At 46.9% G+C, this 18,624-nt stretch overlaps 1 protein-coding gene across 1 annotated transcript; it reads right to left on the reverse strand.

Moving 5' to 3' along the window:
* Positions 1-16,316: 16,316 nt before the first annotated feature.
* LOC136462469 (DNA-directed RNA polymerase II subunit 4-like) lies at positions 16,317-17,490 on the reverse strand. The gene is made up of 3 exons (XM_066461567.1): positions 17,266-17,490; positions 16,741-17,137; positions 16,317-16,653 (listed from the first exon to the last, which is right to left on the reverse strand). The coding sequence occupies exons 1-2, from the start codon at positions 17,312-17,314 to the stop codon at positions 16,755-16,757; spliced, it is 432 nt and encodes a 143-aa protein (XP_066317664.1). The 5' UTR covers positions 17,315-17,490; the 3' UTR covers positions 16,317-16,653; positions 16,741-16,754.
* Between the last annotated feature and the right edge of the window lie 1,134 nt (positions 17,491-18,624).

Below are 18,624 nucleotides of genomic sequence, written 5' to 3' on the forward strand. Positions count from 1 at the left end.
CTCCTAAAATGTGTCTCATTTGAAGAAGGCAAAGAGATCCTAAACGAAATACACTCAGGTTGCTGTGGAAATCATGCCGCCTCAAGGACACTGGTTGGCAAAGCATTTTGCACCGGATTCTACTGGCCAACCACTTTGAAAGACGCAGAAGAACTTGTCAGGAAATGCAAAGGTTGCCAAATGTTTGCAAGACAAGCCCATGTACTAGCTCACAATCTTATCTGCATCCCACCCGCTTGGCCTTTTTCCTGCTGGGGGCTGGATCAAGTAGGACCCCTGAAGAAAGCAAAAGGCGGCTTCGAGTACATCTTTGTAGCAATCGACAAGTTCACCAAGTGGATTGAATACAAACCACTCACGAAGTACAACACAACCAAAGCAGTCGAGTTCATCCAAGACATTACGCACCGCTTCGGCATGCCCAATCGAATCATCACAAATCTAGGCTCCCCCTTCACAGCTACAGAATTTAAAAGCTGGGCACAAGACTGTGGTTTCAGTATAGACTATGCGTCTGTTGCACATCCAGAAGCCAACGGACAAGTAGAAAGGGCTAATGGACTCATACTAGCCGGATTAAAACCAAGGTTATACGAAGAACTAGTGGACTATGGGCCCAAATGGATTGAAGAATTACCGAAAGTAGTATGGGGCCTACGAACTCAAATAAGTAGAGCAACAGGCTACTCACCCTTCTTCCTAGTTTACGGGTCAGAGGCCGTACTGCCTGCCGACTTGATCTGGATATCACCAAAGATAGAACAATACGATGAAGGAGAAGCAGAACACACAAGAAGATTAGAACTCGACAGCTCAGAAGAAGTCAGAATAAACGCTACCCTCCAATCAGCCAGATACCTACAAGGTTTAAGACGACACTACAACAAGAGTACCCATCCTCGATCATTACAAGTCGGAGACTTAGTGCTAAGAAGGATACAAAAGACTAACGGACGACATAAGCTGCTCAGTCCATGGGAAGGTCCGTTCATTGTCACAAAAGTCACCGGACCAGGCACATACAAGTTAATAACCGAAGATAGAAGAGAAGTCAGCAATACATGGCACATCAGCCAGCTAAGAAGATTCTACGCATAAAAACAACTCAAGAAAAACAGATATGCAAGCCACAAGGGACCAACGTTCACAACCGACAAAGGACAAATATTCTTCGACAACATATGTATTAGTTTATATTCATGATCAATAAAGATGATATTCATCCACAGCATGTCTTGTCATGACTTTCAACGAGTTGTTTTCACGAAACAAAAAGCAAAATGGCTGAAAACATGCCTGAGCATCCCGGCCGAGAGCAAAATAGCTGAAAACACGCTTGAGCCCGCCGATGAGGGTAGCTAAAAGCTAACACCCGAAACAAAAAGCAAAATGGCTGAAAACATGCCTAAGCATCCCGGCCGAGAGCAAAATAGCTAAAAACACGCTTGAGCCCGCCGATGAGGGTAGCTAAAAGCTAACACCCGAAACAAAAAGCAAAATGGCTAAAAACATGCCTAAGCATCCTAGCCAAGAGCAAAATAGCTGAAAACACGCTTGAGCCCGCCGATGAGGGTAGCTAAAAGCTAACACCTGAAACAAAAACCAAAATGGCTGAAAACATGTCTGAGCATCCCGGCCGAGAGCAAAATAGCCGAAAAGACGCTTGAGCCCACCGATGAGGGTAGCTAAAAGCTAACACCCAAAACAAAAAGCAAAATGGCGGAAAACATGCCTGAGCATCCCGGCCAAGAGCAAAATAGCTAAAAAGACGCTTGAGCACGCTGATGAGGGTAGCTAAAAGCTAACACCTAAAACTAGTCGACCGAAATTGAGCTTCAAAAGACCCTCCAGCTCTTCGTTCTGAAAAGCAAGAGGCTCGGGGGCTACATCCAGATAGGAATACTTTTTCCTCAGAAAAGCACAAGCGCCACTCAAGAGAGCATTCGGATGCTGAAGTTCGTCAAGGCAACATTCTATGCCGAGTCGTTTTTACATAGCGCGGATGAAAGGTTGTCAACACAAAGATTTACATCTAACAAGTCATAGCATGGACAAAGCACTCGATAGATCACAAAAGAGGAAGAAAAGAAAAGTACTCAACAAATCGAGGGGTTTCGTCAAGATAACGCACAGAGTTGTTTGCGGAGCAGAGACAAAAACGGGACAAAGTACTCAGCAAGTCAAGTAACTCTGACCACACCCAGGCAAAGAATACATCAACGAAAATAAAGAATCTTCATTTAAGGAGGAGTGTAATATTACAAGAGGCTGGTCAATTGGATCAGGCATTGTCATCAGGAAGGGAAATATCAATATTAAGACTGTCTACAACCCTACTGGCTAAATCTTCGACTTTAGGCTCCATCCTCTCAACGGCGTCAAGGTATTCTTGACTATTAGCTTCCTCCGCTATCTTGGACAGAGGCGCCTCTGGAGCAAGAACCAGACCTAGGCCAGCACATTCTTGGTACATACTTGAGCGCACTTCTTCGCGAACTCTTGAAAATGAGCCAAAATCTTAGGAATGAACTGAGCCCAAGATTGCCCGTCATCCGCTGGAGTCCGGAGAACATCAGCTACCGAATGGAAAGATTTCCACAAAACGTTCCAATTTTCAGTAGCCGTCGCCAGCTTCCCGGACAAGCCTTCAATAGTTTTTTGGGCCTACACAAGATCTCTGTCAGCTCCACGCCTAATCAGCTTAGCAAGGGCGAGTTCTTCCTCAGCATGAGTAATTACCTCCTCAGTCTTGTTATGACTAGAGCGGACAAGAGCCTTCATTTCATCGATACTCTCCAAGAGCTTCTGCTTTTCAGCTCGAAGAACTAGACAAGACACCGAAAAACAAGTCAGCGAAAAAAGGAGTCAAAATACAAGAAGAAACAAGCAGAACCCACGGCACCTTTGCATTCTTTCTTCACAGATTCCACCGCAGCATCCCTCTGCTTCTCCATCTCTACTACCCGGGCATGAAGGGTCCTCTCCTCCTTTTGGTACATTTGACGCTCTATCTCCAACTCAGCCCGGAGGAGGTTGAGATTGGCTTTCACAGCGTTCACCTCAGAAGACAACTTTCTCTCATTTTCAGATGAGAAAAAGAAGCCAGAATGATCACGAGAGAAAGACTGAGCAAAAAGAGACAAAGAGGAAACAAGGCGTAAGGATAGAAGAAAAACGAGCATGCAAAAGAGGAGTGGCAGTAAAACTTACCTGGAGCTTTTCACCAAAAGAAGTCGCGAGGATCGACAAGCTCCCCTAGGCTGTGGTCAGCTTCGATAACCGATGGGTGGCATCGAACTGTTGCACCACGTCACCAAAAAAAGAGGGACCGCCGGAAGCAAGAGAAGGGGAAGGAGAGGCCGGCTGTGGCAAAGAAGGAACGACCAAAGCAACCTCTAGGGAAGCCAGAGCCAAACCCTCAGAAGGACCCGGCGCGACGGCCATAGTCACCTCCGGAGTGGCCAAGTCCGCAACTTCGCCAGGTAGCTCCAAGGCCCCCGCAACAACTTCATCAACAGTATGTTGTGAGTGCTGAGGCTCGGAACTCGTTGGCACGGCGGAAGGCAGAGAAGAAGTTGATGAAGAAACGAGAGAAGACGAAACACTGAAAATTGATAAAAGGAAGCACCGATGAGAACCAGAAGAAGGAAGATAGAAGCCAAAAAGATAAAGCCAGAATCTACTCACCCAACCACTTTCTTCTTCGCGAAGCCAAAAGAAGGCCTCGCAGGGGGAACCACGACGGTGAAAACGTCCCCGCCACCCGGCGATGGGAGCGGGATAGCCGACAACGGAGCCACGGAAGAAGCCAAGGCTGTAGCCGTGGAAGAACTCTGCACTAGAGGAGCGATAGAGATCGGTACCGAGGCTACCAAAGAACTCGGCACCGGGGCTTCAGAAGAAGTCGACACGGGAGCCTCAGAAGAACTCACACCCGACGTTCGATTACTTCAAAAAGTTCAAGACTAAAAGTCAAGACAAAGAAGAAAAATTCAATGCAACAGGAATATAAAAAACAACTCACCGCCGCATGATGAGGGGTACTTCATCATCCTCGTCTCCCTCAGCCAAGGAAACCAGAGCACCTGCTGAAAAAAGAATAAAAAGTACTCGGTTCAAGAGAGAAAAAGGAAAACAAAGGAACAAAGAGTATTAAATGTGCTCACCTAAGAGCATGCTAGCAACAACTGGAGTACCTGAGGGAGTACTTGGTTTGCGAGGCTTCTTGGAGACAGGCAGGCCAGATGAAGACCCATCTGTTTGCCCCCTCTTCGGGACACTGCGAGGACAGCGAGGGACTAGACGAGGAACATATTCTTCATATACATCAACAAATCCAGAAGAAACCCCAGGAAGGGTTGTAGAGGTTTGGGACTTACTAGTTGCAGAGGTTCCAGCAAGTTTATCCCTAGTCTCCACCACGACGGGGAGAACATCAAGAGGGATCAGGTCGAAAAGTTCCGCCCAAGCTCCTGCGAAAAAGGATAAAACACCGAGACAAAGAAAAGCTAAGCAAAAACGGATGCAGCAAGAGTACATAAAGTACTCAAACAAAAGGATAGACAACTCATAGCTGAGGGCGGGTTGTTGGCTGAGAACTCGGAGACAGCAGGAGGAATGATGCTCACTCCTTTCAGCATCTTCTAGAGACGCTCGAGTACCTCCTCACTGGTTAGCTCAAGAGCTGGGACCATGCGTGAAGGATCCTCGGCCCCAGAATACTCGAAGCCAAGGTGCTCCCACTCTTTCAAAGGCTGAACCCGGCGACGAAGAAAGCTCAAAACAATACCGAAGCCGGTCAAACCCTGCTGTTTCAGCATACTAATCCTATCAAGGAGTGGCTGGATCACTTGAATCTCAGCAGGTGACTCAAGTTTCTTGTCCCATCGGTCATTCATCACAGGACCAGATCTAGAGTGGACGACAAGGGAAGGGATCAAATTGGCAGCGTAAAACCACTCGGCACGCTAATCTTTTACAGAATCGACCAGGTCATAGTCAAAAAACTTAATCTTGAGACCCTGGCAAAACTAAATCCCGCAACCGCCAAGAACGCTGGTTTCTTCACGACGGGGTTGAGGTTTCAGACGAAAGAAAAAGTGAAAAAGAGATAGAGAAGGAGGGATTCCAAGGAAAGCTTCACAAAGATGAACGAAAACAGAAAGATGGAGAACGACATTAGGGGTTAGATGGTTCAGACTAACCCCAAAATAACCAAGAAACTAATGAAGGAAGGCGGAAGCAGGAAGGCAAAGTCCGGCGCGGACAAAGGAAACGAAGAGGACAATCTCACCAGGACCCAGAGCTGGAACCCGATGCTCACCCGGAACTCTCCATTCAGCGATAACTTTGCTTTGGATCAAGCCGTCGCTGACGAGCTCGCGCAGCTGGTCTTCGCTTGTTGTTGGAGCCGGCCAAACCTTCTGAGCAGCCCTCATGGCCACGAACTCCTGGTTTTCGATCAAAGAAAGAGATGACTCCTTGTCCACGAAGGTCGCCTGGGACTTGCTTGCGGTTTTCTTCTTTCCCATGAACTGGCGGAAGCAAAAAGGAACTAGGGAAGATGAAGCTAGGATGATGGTGCTCGGGTGACAGCGACGATGACGGCGGCAGATTTCTGAAAGCTAGGGTTTAAAGGCAAGAGCTGGGCAGCAAGGGAAAGGAAGATAAAAGGTCTTTAAATAGATTTTTCAGTAATAAAAACAGCCCACAAGGCCCGTTAAAACACAGTATGAGAACGCAACGGTCCATTTACCGACGCAGCTAAAACGACGGAGGGCACAAATCCACACAACGGTACAAACCAACGGGCAGATTTCAGACTTATCCGTCCAACACCACGGCAAGGCTATCAGATCGCTACAAGAACAACTCGTCGAACCAAGAAGAAAGAAAGGGATACCTCACAAGGAACAAAGGAACCCGGTTATTTAAGAAAGAGCTCGGTAATCTCATGAACGAACAGGGATCACAGCAGAAAAGTAAAAGACAACTCAGAAGACAAGATTCGTTCTATTACAAGCGGCTTCAAAAATAGAAGATTACAAATCTTACAAGACCCAACGAACTTGGTACCACGAAAAACAAAGTAGCAAAGAGGAACACGGACACGGCTAGGCTCTGGAACGACTACGTGTCCCAAATTGCTACTCGGAAGGACAAACCGCCATCAGCTACACTATTTTCTTCAAAGGACGGACGTAGTGCATCCAAGGCGGAAATCGGCAGCACGGCAGGGCAACATGGAGCAGAGAAGGCCGGCGGGCATCTGTCTATCTAAGACCGATGTGATGCTAGATATGGTGTTGATCTGCACCGGACAGTCTCAAGACAGGCGACGAGGATCAACCCAGAACTGCCAGATGAAGGAACGAAGCCCACATCACAAGACTTCCTCCAACTACCGCCACATACATCCTGGCACAATGCTGTCGCGGGATTAGCCTACCTCTAATCCCTATCACAAGACTTCCTCCAACTACGACAAGACGCAAAGGAACTACAAATTATGCCCGGGGGCTGCTCTACTTCATAAACTACCATGTTCATGACCACGAAGGTTTAAACAGAATGTCCAATAGATGAAAACAAGCACTCCGGGATAGTATTTATAGATCAAAGGAGCGGCGCACATGGACTAGGAGCACCAACGAAATAAGCCTAACAAAGGACACAGTGAAAAAACAGGACTCAATAATGGATGACTCAGGCGAGAGGGAACATTACTCGAAGACGGGCATATTCGGAAGAATATACCAGCACAGTACAACCCGTGAACAAAAGGCATTTACACTCAACCACCACCATACAACTACCTCTGACAACAGCAGACTATCAAAGAATACGCCAAGACCTCGCATCCGAGTTCTTCCTGAACAAAACAACAAGGATATACGCTCGGAGGCTGCATGCTACGAAACTACTCAGATGATGGTTTAATCCAAGACTAAAGGGCTGCTTCAAAAAGATGCCGCAAAACTACTCAAATGATGACATAACCCAACTCTCAGGAACTACTTCAGAACATAAATTTTCAAACAACATAAAGATTCAAGACCCTCCAACTTTTTGTTCCAAATAGCAAGAGGCTCGGGGGCTACACTCAGTGAGTGCCCTTTTTCTTCGAAAAAGCGCACGTCACCAAAAGACTTCCTCAACGCAGACCACTTCAAGACATTACGACAAAAAGAACCCGAAACGAGCCATATTCAAGTTCTTTTTGATAAAACTTCAATGAACAAACAGAGCAACTTCAAGACAAGATCCTCCAGCTACTTGTTCCAAATAGCAAGAGGCTCGGGGGCTACAACCAGATGGACATACTTTTTCTTCAAAAAAGTACTCACCACTCGAAGGTCCCAAGAAGCGCTACAAGGTTTCACTCCAGAAAGCACTCGGATGACGTTTGTTACTACTCATCAAGACCTGAAAGAGCAAAACGAGACTTTTAGAGCTCAACCATGAAGTGCTCGGGGGCTTGTCGATACGGGACCCACAGGATACCCCACAAAGGAGAGAGAAGATCTAGTCTAACTAGGATTCTTCCCTTGTAATCCTAGTAGTAGTACTATTCAGTAATCCTACTAGTAACTCTCATTATAAACCGACTAGGACTCTGGTCTCCTGACTATATAAAGGAGGGCAGGGCTCCTGGACGAAGAGAACGACAATTGTACAACACAACATATCGCAATCAATCCAACGCAAAGGCTAACGCCGATTGGACGTAGGGTTATTACTCGATCTACGATCGAGGGCCTGAACCAGGATAAATCGACTGTCTCTTGCGTTAACCGTCGAGTTCTGCATACGCCGAAGCCCGAACATATTGTCCCGGGACCCCCGTGGTAGGCTATTGGTGGTAAAACATCGACAGAGTCTTCTTCCTCTATGATCGATTCCAAGCTTGCAGCCATCGAGTCATACAGGAAGGCTCTTGGGCTCTGCTATAAGTGTGGTGCTAAATGGTCCAAGGATCATAAATGTTCTCCTGAGGTTTTGCTGGCTGTTGAAGCTGTTTGGGACTCTTTTGGGGATTCAGATGCGGTTTCAGAAGTTGATGATACAGTATCTGCTGAGCCTGCACAGTTGTTCATGGCTCTGTCCAAGGCTGCTATTGGCGCTTCTTCCTCTGCTCGAGCTATTCGGCTGCATGGTATGGTTCGTAGTCACTCAGTCTTGGTTCTTATGGACTCAGGCAGTTCTGTATCTTTTATTAGCTCAGCTTTTGTATCTAAACTTAACGGTATCTCATCTACTCCTACACATAGTGAGGTTTGGGTTGCTGGTGGTGGTATTTTGCTTAGCCCAGCCATTTGCTATCAGCTTTCTTGGTCTATTAGTGATTGTACATTTCAGACTGGTTTCTAGATTCGACCGTTGAGTTCTTATGACCTTATTGTTGGTATGGACTAGCTTGAGTCTTTCAGCCCGATGCAGATACATTGACATCAAAAGTAGCTTATGATTCCATATCAGGGGCAGTGGGTTTTCTTACAAGGTCTCAATGCTGAGTTACCTGATAAGCTGATGCTTCAAGTCTATCAATTGTCTGATGTCACTGATGAATAGTCTAGCTCGTCTGTTATACATCCATTGGTGCTGTCAGTATTGGATCTGTTTCCTATAGTTTTGGCAATGCCTACCAAACGGCCTCCCTCCCGGTCTTGTAATCATTCTATTCCCTTGATTTCGGGAGTGCAGCCGGTGTTTATTTGCCCCTATTGGTATCCTCCAAAACTAAAGGATGAGATTGAAGCTCAAGTCAAGAAAATGTTGGCCCAAGGATTGATTTGGCCCAGTACTAGCCTGTTTTCATCACCTGTATTGCTGGTAAAGAAGAAGGATGGCTCATACCATTTATGTGTTGACTTTTGTTAGTTGAATGCAATCACTGCCAAGTCAAAATATCATATGCCCATTTTTTATTAGCTAGTGGATGAGCTTGCACATGCCAGTTGGTTCTCTACTCTTGATCTTAGAGCGGGTTTTCATCAGATCTTGTTGTAGCCGGGAGAAGAACCAAAGACTACGTTTCAAACTCATGTGGGGCAGTACGAGTTTTAGGTCATGGCCTTTGGCCTCACTGGTGCACCAGGAACTTTCCAGGGGGCGATGAATTCTACTCTTGCCCCTGGCTTGCGCAAATTTGTGGTGGTATTCTTCGATGATATCCTTGTCTACAGCCAAACATTTGAAGAACATCTTGATCATTTAACTCAAGTGTTCCAGTGGCTGGCAAAAGATCAGTGGAAAATCAAGCTTTCAAAGTGTAAATTTGCTCAATGGAAAATATTCTACTTAGGCCACATTATCAGTGAGCGTGGTATTACCACTAACCCTGCCAAAATCCAGGCTATTTTCGGCTAGCCTATGCCAACAAATGTCCGGGCGTTGTGAGGATTTTTTGGCTTGGCGGGCTACTACCGCAAGTTTATCAAGCATTTTGGGCTCATTGCCAAACCTCTAAATGATCTGTTCCGCAAGGATTCTCTGTTCATCGGGACTTCTATCCATGATAATGCATTCTCGGCTGTGAAAGCAGCCCTCAGTTCTGCACCCATACTAGGAATTCCAGATTTCTCGATTCCCTTTCACTTGGAGGCTGATGCATCTGGGTCTAGAGTTGGTGCAATATTGCTACAGAATGGTCATCCGCTGGCATTCATCAATAAGACATTGGGACCTCACAATCAAGGATTGTCAGTTTACGAGGAGTACCTAGCAATTCTTATGGCAGTCGATCAGTGGCGGCATTACCTCATGAATTCAGAATTCATCATCCATACTAATCATCATAGCCTGATCCACCTCAATGAGTAGCGGTTGCATATGCCTTGGTAGCAGAAAGTGTTCTCCAAATTGTTGGGACTTCATTACAAGGTGGTTTATTGTAAAGGCTTTGAGAATCAGGCTACAGATGCTCTGTCACGCTGGGACCATCCTCAACAGTTGAATGCGGTTTCTTCACCTACTCACTTATGGCTTGATCAGCTTCGTCTTTGGTACCCAACAGATCCTGAGGCCAAAGCTTTGTTGTCACAATTGCTTTTGGATGGCTTGAGTCAGCCACCATTTCAGCTGAAGGATGGAATCATCTTATATCAGAACCGCATCTGGTTGGGCTATAATCAAGATCTTAAGCGCAAAGTGTTGACTACTCTTCATGATAGCCCTATTAGAGGGCACTCTAGAGCTTCGACAACTTTCAGCAAACTCCGACCCTTGTTCTATTAGTTAGGTATGCGTAAGGACGTTCTCCTGCATGTTCAGTCATGCACTGTGTGTGCCCAGGCCAAGCGGATCGCGCAGGGTACCTCGGTTTGTCGCAGCCACTTCAGGTGCCACGACAGTCTTGGGAAGTGGTTTCGCTTGATTTTGTGGAAGGCCTTCCATTGTCTGGTACTTTCAGCATCATCTTGGTTGTCATGGATAAATTCTCCAAGTTCACTCATTTCATACCATTGTAACATCCTTACTCTACGGCGTCTGTGGCTCGGGTTTTCCTAGATAACATATATAAACTTCATGGACTTCCGGTTGCCATAATCTTTGATCGCGATAGGGTATTTACCAGCAAGTTCTGGCAGCTGCTATTTCAACTCGCATGATCAGACGGAATGAGTTCATCAGTGCATGGAGACCTACTTGAGGTGCTTTGTTCAAGCTTGTCCTCGTCGCTGGTCTCGTTGGTTGCCACTGGCAGAGTTTTGGTATAATACCAGCTCTCATTCAGCATTGGGCCGAACTCGCTTTGAAGTGTTATATGGCTTTCCTCCCTGTCCTTTGGGTTTGGACCTTTCGGCTGCTGCTCCGGTCACAGAATTATCAGAATGGCTGCAAGAGTGCGAGTTGATGCAACAGTTGGTTCGCTAACACTTACTGCAAGCCTAGGAACGAATGAAGAGGCAGGCCGATAAACAAGGGTGGAGCGTCAGTTTGCAGTGGGCGATATGGTGTTCCTCAAATTGCAACCTTACGTCCAGTCTTCGGTCGCTCCCTGAGCCAATCACAAGATGGCATTCAAGTTCTTTGGTCCATATCGCATTTTGGAGCGTATCGGCAAAGTTGCCTATCGGCTTCAGTTACCGGATTCGGCGTCAGTTCACCCTGTCTTTCACCTTTCGCAACTGAAGCATTCTCCAGGGAATCAGACTGTAAGTACAACTCCTCCTGACCTAGTGGAATTTCATATTCCTCTTCGCATTCTTCAGCGCCGATGGTCCGAGGGTGCCCATCCGGTTGAGCAAGGACTGGTTGAATGGTCTCATATGCCTGTGACTTTGACCACTTGGGAGTCTCTGGAGCAACTACGTCAGCAGTTTCCGCGTACACCGACTTGGGGGCAAGCCGCTTCTAAAGAAGGGGAGAGTGTTAACCATGCAGAGGAAGCCTCCCAGGAGCAAACCCAGTCCAGCCCAACGAGGCCCAGAAGACAAGCTTGGGCCAACAAACGTGTGAGCGGTTCTGAGTGGGTTTAGTATATGTATCTGTGATGTTGCTTGAAGAGGGGATGAGCCATTTGTAACTAAACTAAAACTCTGAATTGAATCATTCGTCGTTCCCCGTTGCTAATCCTTTCCTCCCCTCCAAATTTCTCTTCCGCTTTTACTAGTTGTCGCTAACACCAGGCCGGATAGGAGTAGTTCTAGTAGCTAGTAGAGAGCCAGTGACAATAATCTGGTCACATGCCCAAGCCATGGGAGGGTACGAGTACGAACAAGAACAATGGAGCATGATTGGGACGGTGGGGCCCACAGGCAGCGAGCACACCCCAGTCAGTCCCAGCCAGGCCGCCACCACGATGCCCCGGCCGCTCCCTTCCCTTTCCCTGTCCCTCACCGCACCGCCCACCTCCATGTGGGCCCAACAAGCTGGGTCCCGTGCGCGCGTGACCGGGGCGCGACAAGCTCCGCGTGAGAAAGAGTGGGGGCCGGTGACGAGGAGAGAGAGAGAGGAGTGCCGGAGTGGCCGTTGCTGCCGGTGAGGTAATCACCACCTCACGCCTCGTCCTGTGCACCAGCGATTTACCGTCCTGCCCTCGGTCTCGGCGTTTGGGACACTGGCATGGGTAGTAAATCTTCGCCAACCTGGGAGGGCAGAAGAGTCATACTGGGGGTCCGTCCCGTCAAAGGGCGGTCAAAAGTACACTCACTCCCGAGTTGCACATTTAACTCACCTCGTCACTCCCTTCCTTGATCTCCTCCTCCTCTCTCTCGCCAGGAGGGCGCCGCCGCCACCCACGCGCCACGCCGCCGCAGATCTCCGCCTCCAACGCGCCGCCATGGAGTACGAGCGCATTGAGAAGCCGTTCCCCGTCCAGGTCCCTCCGCCCCTCCCTCCTTGCTGCTACCGCTGCTACACGCCTTCTCTTCCCCAGACAGATTCTCTCTGTCCGTTGGGCTCGGTCTGGTACCAGGATGAGTAATGCGGGAGCCCTGTGTCTCTCTCTGACTCTCTGTGTGTCGCTTGCTTTGCTGCAGCAGGGCGGCGGGTTCTCGCCCAAGCGGCTGCGCGCGATGCTGCTGGGGGTGGACAAGCGCCGCAAGGGGCAGGACGACGACGCCGAGGAGGAGGACGGCGGCGGCGACGACTATGGAGCCGTGCCCAAGGCCTACGCCAGATCCAACGCCGGCGACGGTGGGTGCTTCTGCTTCGTTCCGCCGATCTCCCCCGTTTTGATTTTTCCACCTCCCACTCCTCGCGATGGCTTGGAATGGGATGCTGCATTGGCATTGCTTGGAATTGGATAGGGCAATTTGATTTCTCCTCATAGTAACCATACCGGTAATTGCTAGTGTGCCCTTTTCTCCAAGATCAACATTTGGCATTGGTTGCTGCGAGAAGATGGATGGTACTAGTCTGGATATGCAGAGCCATCTTTTTTTTTTCTTTCTGTAAAGTAGAGGCACCTCTGTACCCAAAGGGGAAGGGGAATGGAGAATCTTCTCATACTCTGTTGTTTTCACTAGTGTACTTCGGAGGGTAACTGAACTCAAATTGTACATGGGACAAGACAATGTGCTTGCCTGAACTTTCAGTTTATTTCAGAGTCTGAGACCGCATGGCTGTCTTCTCATGTAGGTGGTGGAGGCGCCATGTGCGAAGAATACAAGGACGTCGACGTGGTGAGCACCATCTCAGAGTCCTCATCCTCCCTGGAGACGGGGGGCGGGCACCGGTCCCGAGACACCCACCCCGTCCCCATGGGTTCCAGGATCAGGGTGCCCGAAGAGGACTCGTGCGACTCCGAGAGCGTGGCGTCCAACTTTGAGTTCCACAAGGAGCGAGGGGCCACCGCCCGGTCAGCGGCGGCATCGGTCGTCCCTCCATTGTCAAAGCCTGCCCCATCAAAGTGGGACGATGCCCAGAAGTGGATCGCCAGCCCGACGACAAACCGTCCTACCAGGGGTGGCGGTGGGGCTCCTGTACCTAAGAAGACAGAGAAGCCTAGCGCTGGCATCGGGAGGCTGCCGGCGACCAAGGTTGTGTTGGAGGCCACAGAGGAGATAGATACTAAGAGGATTGATCCGAGCCAAGAGAAGAGGGAAATTGGGTGGCAGAAAGCGGTGAGTTGGGCGCCGCCCAACCCCTGTCCCGAAGTGGAGCCGTGTCCAAAGACTACACTTGCTGCAGAAAGTACAATGGCTGCTTCAGCTGGTAAGCGTTGTATTGCTCACTTAGCCTTCCCCTCATAATATGATTTTGTTCCCCACGGTCTCTTCTAACTGGAAAAGTAGCACTCATAGATGCAAACTTTTTTAATGAATGCAGTTACTTTTAATCGTCATGACGCATCCACCACGCTTCAAAGTGCAACAACATGCATACCTCCTCCATCAACAGTTCGGTCAGTGTCAATGAGGGATATGGGCACAGAAATGACTCCTATTGCAAGCCAAGAACCATCTCGGACAGGAACACCGGTGAGAGCAACAAGTCCAAATTGTTCTCGGCCAACAACTCCACGAAGGACGCTAGGCCCCAATGCAGTTGGTGCTGTTATCAGCCATGGGGAATGTAGCAATTCGGAATTAAGTGAACAGGAACTGCAAACAAAAACTAGGAGGGAGATAATGCTTCTTGGCACACAGCTAGGTAAGACCAATATTGCAGCATGGGCAAGCAAGAAGGAAGAGGAAAAAGATGCATCACTTTCACTGAAAACAGTGCCCATGGACCAATCAACACAGAACATAACTGCAATCCGTGCAGCTGCATGGGAAGAGGCAGAGAAGGCCAAATATTTAGCAAGGTGCTTATATTTAATTGTCTTTATATCTATGTTTGAATTTTCTGGGTGCTTGGTAACTTAATATGTTGTGCCTTTTACTCTCCAGATTCAAACGAGAAGAGATCAAGATCCAGGCTTGGGAGGATCATCAGAAAGCCCAAATAGAAGCTGAAATGAGAAAAATTGAGGTTAGCAGATTATTTCCTTTCAATTTTGCACGTCAACAGAAACATAACAATGGCAATAGATTCCTGACAAAATCTTCAAGTTACTAAGATGCATTTTCCACCCCTTGAGTTTTTTAGCATCCTTGTTTTATTCTTTTTGCCATAACATTTGCAAAATGCATATGCATACAACAATCCCTTCATGGGAAGTTTGTTCAGTTGTGAATAGTATAGTAGTTATCCTAGCTCTGTTAATAGTGCACGCCCTGGTGCAACTTGTAAAAGCTTAAAACAGAGGGAAAATATTTGCAGCCTCTCACACCACCTGCAGCTACTATTTATCTGAATCCAATGCCATTGCCCTTTAGGCTGCAGTTATCTGTATATTTGGTCACTCCCGATGAAGATGCGATGCTTTCTCTAGTCTTTCTTTTGAAATTTAGCACGAGATAATACTTCGGCATAGCAGTTGGTCTTGGTATCCATTTGGATGTGACATAGCAAGTTAAAGTATTGTTTATTCTGATATAGGATGACAAGTTTTCTAGGTTAGTCAACGGCGTTGTGCCACTACTCTTATTCAGTTCTTTTCTTCAGTTTGCTATAGATGTTCAGGTTCAGAACATGTAAAGCCAAAGAGTACAAAGTTTAGATATGTTTGTCACTGTGTTTGTGGATACTGCATTGTTTGTATCAATAATTTTAATCATGATTTGTGATTTGTGTTCCTGAAGGTTGGGGTGGAGCGGATGCGTGCCCGTGCGCAAGATAAGCTGATGACCCAGCTCGCTTCGGCAAGGCACAACGCAGATGAGAAGCGTGCTGCCGCAGAGCTGAAAAGGAACCGTGCAGTCGCAAGGACGGCCGAACAGGCAGAGCACATCAGGAGAACCGGCCGGGTGCCGCCTTCATTTGGCTGCTGGAACTGGTGCTCGTAGGGAGAAGAAAAAAAGAACATAGCAAGAGAGCTCTCTTCCCTGCCATGAAGCGCCCACGTCTACAAGTACGAGCTAATGATATGAATCATGGCCTCGTAGATATGTGTGACACAAGAATGAGTCACTTGTAAGTTGTAGCTGTATACATATATGTAAGATGTGAGCTCCATGTGTCCTGTGCTGTGTAGTTACTGTAAGTGTCACAGATGTACCAAATTCAAGGTCGTGTGGTTCAGAGCTAGGCTCAGCTTGGATTCCTAGTCCATATATGTGATAAACTTTACACCAAGAGTCCTCCATACTAGCTGTGCCTGGATAGGATTTGTGCTCTTCTATCTATACTTGATGGTCATACTTACAGTCCACACTATAATAGAGGTAGCAATGATAATGAACTTTACAGAACAGGAAGTCAAGCACCTCTCTAACCGACTAATATAAGGTGATATCAAGCTCAGGAAAGAACCTTTGCTAAACATCAATCGACCATGCGTATGGAACTTAACCATGTTTGAGAAGGTAATGAACTTGACTTACATGGACCAACAAGGTTCCATTAATTCATACATCAAGATCGGGGAGCAGATGAAGATAACTTGAACCTGAGTACTAGTAAGAAATTTTGGACATCATTTTCTATTTTATGTGCATTTCTCTTGAAGGAGTACTACATACAGCTGGAGGAACTGAAGAACATAACAGGACAAGGGTAGCAATCATACTGAATTTTTGTTCATTTCTCTCTTAGAGGAGGAACTGAAGAGCAGAACAGGCCATGGGTAGCAGCGATACTGAATGTGAAGTGTACAGAAATCCAAGCACTTGTCTCATTCTCTGTTCTCACCTAGAGAAGACCTGGAAAGGGTGCTTTCCATCAAAGGCCTTCTACTATTCGGTTCAATCCACATAATGGAGGCATTTCGTGTAGAAAAAAAAAAAAAACTAGAAACAATTTCAGATATAGGTCAACCACACATGTGCTAGTAAGTAGTAACTTGAATTATCAAGCAACAAGGTTGCATTAATCCATTCATACATGACTATAGAGAGCAGATGAAGATAATGTGAACCTGAACAATAGCAAAGAATCAGTACATTTTGTTTGATCTTTGAACTCTCTCGAGTACAAGAGTCCTACTGGTACAGCTGGAAGAACTGAAGAACAGAACAGGGCCTGGCCATGGCTTTTCGTGTAGAATTTCAGACAGATCATCAACCACACATGTATTACTAGTAGTATCTTGAATTATCGACCAACAAGGTTGCATCAATAAATCACGATGGAGATCGAGCAGCACATCAAGTTAGCGTGAACCTGAACAAGTAGCAAGAAAAAATTTAGTAGTACATCTTGATGTTGAATTCTCTCGATGATATTCGAAGAGAAGAGGGGGGCACGGACCCTGGGGGCTAACTCTACTCGAACTTCTTGATGAGGGAGAGGTCGTTGAGCATCTTCTCGATCTTCTCGTCCCCGGCGTCGCCGACGAACCTGCCGCCGGACTTGAGGGAGGGGACGAGCGCGGTGGCCTCGCCGCTGGTGTCGGGGCAGAGGTTGCCGAGCGTGCAGAGCTCGAACTCGGCGAGGCCGTAGCGGCTGAGCGTCTCGCGGACCTGGCGCACGGAGTCGGGGTTCTTGTAGCGGCTGAAGCGCTTCACGTACTGCAGCGACTTCTCGAACACCTGGGACACCTGCGACGTCGGGTCCGACTCCGACGAGTGCTGCTGGATCTGCTCGTACTTGTGCTCCAGGATGATCGCCACCTCGCAGTTCATCAGGCACTTGGCCTTGAGGAACTCTGCAGCCACAGGCTTACGGGTGAGTCGAGTTCGAGAGGGACGAAACCCTAGCCGCCCGCCCAAGGACTGGACGGTGGTTGAGAGGGGAAGAGGGGGAGGAGGGAGGGCGGCGTGGAAGAGAGCGGACCCTCGCCGATCTTGAGCTCCGCAGCGTTCTCCTCCTCCTCGCCGGACATCCTGCCGCCGCCCTGGCGCTTCCGACCGGAGCTAAATCACTCACTGTAGTCGACGAGGTCGGGGGAACTTGGAATCGGAATTGCGATTGGAGTCGACGGCAGCGGGGAAACCAGGGGGATCGAGGAAGGGATGATGGCGGCGCCGGAGCGGGAGGGCTATGCGTTGGGCCGGATCGCCATGGGCTCTGATCGAGAACTTCTAGAGTGGGGTGGGCCTCGGAATAAACTGACCCCGTCCACTCACTCCGTTGGTGCTTTTAACCCACATCAACTTTTACAATAGTCCATTGGATTACTGATTCTCAAGTCAAAAATATATATGTAATTGGATTAGTAGCATCCCTTAACTTTTAAACTTAATTGTCTTGCATTCCAAGAGTAACTCTAATAGTATCTTTATAAATACTTTTTAACAAGCATACACCTAAATAAATCTATAACTAAGTTATACATGATCCAATGAGTATGAAATTTTTACTACAGTTCAAGCATACAATAATTAGCCTACCATAAAAAAAATCACCACAAATAGACCATAAAACTGCTGCTATGAATTAATTATAGAAAATTATAGATCTAAAGCTTCAACAAAAAAATTGTACTAAAGCATACCATATTATATGCTCATTGTGTAGATCTACTCACGTGGAGTCCAACAAAATTGGATTTTCCATTTTATGATTTTTCTGTGATTTACTATAATTTTTTAAAGATTCAGTCGAAATAAATAATAAATAAAAAAGAAAAAGACAAAACCGTCTTTGAAAGCCATTTATAACCAGTAGGGTAGGTAAAACGAACTGTTCTAAAAGTTCAGGGAGGTGGTTTACTCGGTTTTAGAGTTATGGGAGGAAAATCAGACTTTCGCAAAACTTGAGGGGGGTAATGTGGATTTTTTTCCTAGTCTGATTACCCCTCAACTTTTACAATAGTCTGCTCGGTGTCGATTACTAACATTCCTTAACTTTTAAACTTATTTGTTTTGCATTCCAAGAGTAACTCAAATAGTATCTTTATATCTTTCTTTACTAATATGAATAAATAGTTTGGTGAAAAAATACACTCCAACAACTTATTTAACTAGATCTTCAAATATTACCGTTTTCTATTACGGATTTCTCGTTAGCCAAAGATAAAAAAGCAAATTGGCGCTCTAGAGCGTACAAGATATAAAAAGACTACTGGATGATAAAAAGATTTAGAAAAAAAAATCTTATTCAAATAGCTCTCTAAATAACGATTTAAAGGTTGAATTTAGGAAAGCTTTTTTTAAAGATGCCCTAAGTATTTTTAGATGGTGACTTTATGTG

This window comes from Miscanthus floridulus, chromosome 7, assembly GCF_019320115.1.
Source record: "Miscanthus floridulus cultivar M001 chromosome 7, ASM1932011v1, whole genome shotgun sequence".
Taxonomy (NCBI): domain Eukaryota; kingdom Viridiplantae; phylum Streptophyta; class Magnoliopsida; order Poales; family Poaceae; genus Miscanthus; species Miscanthus floridulus.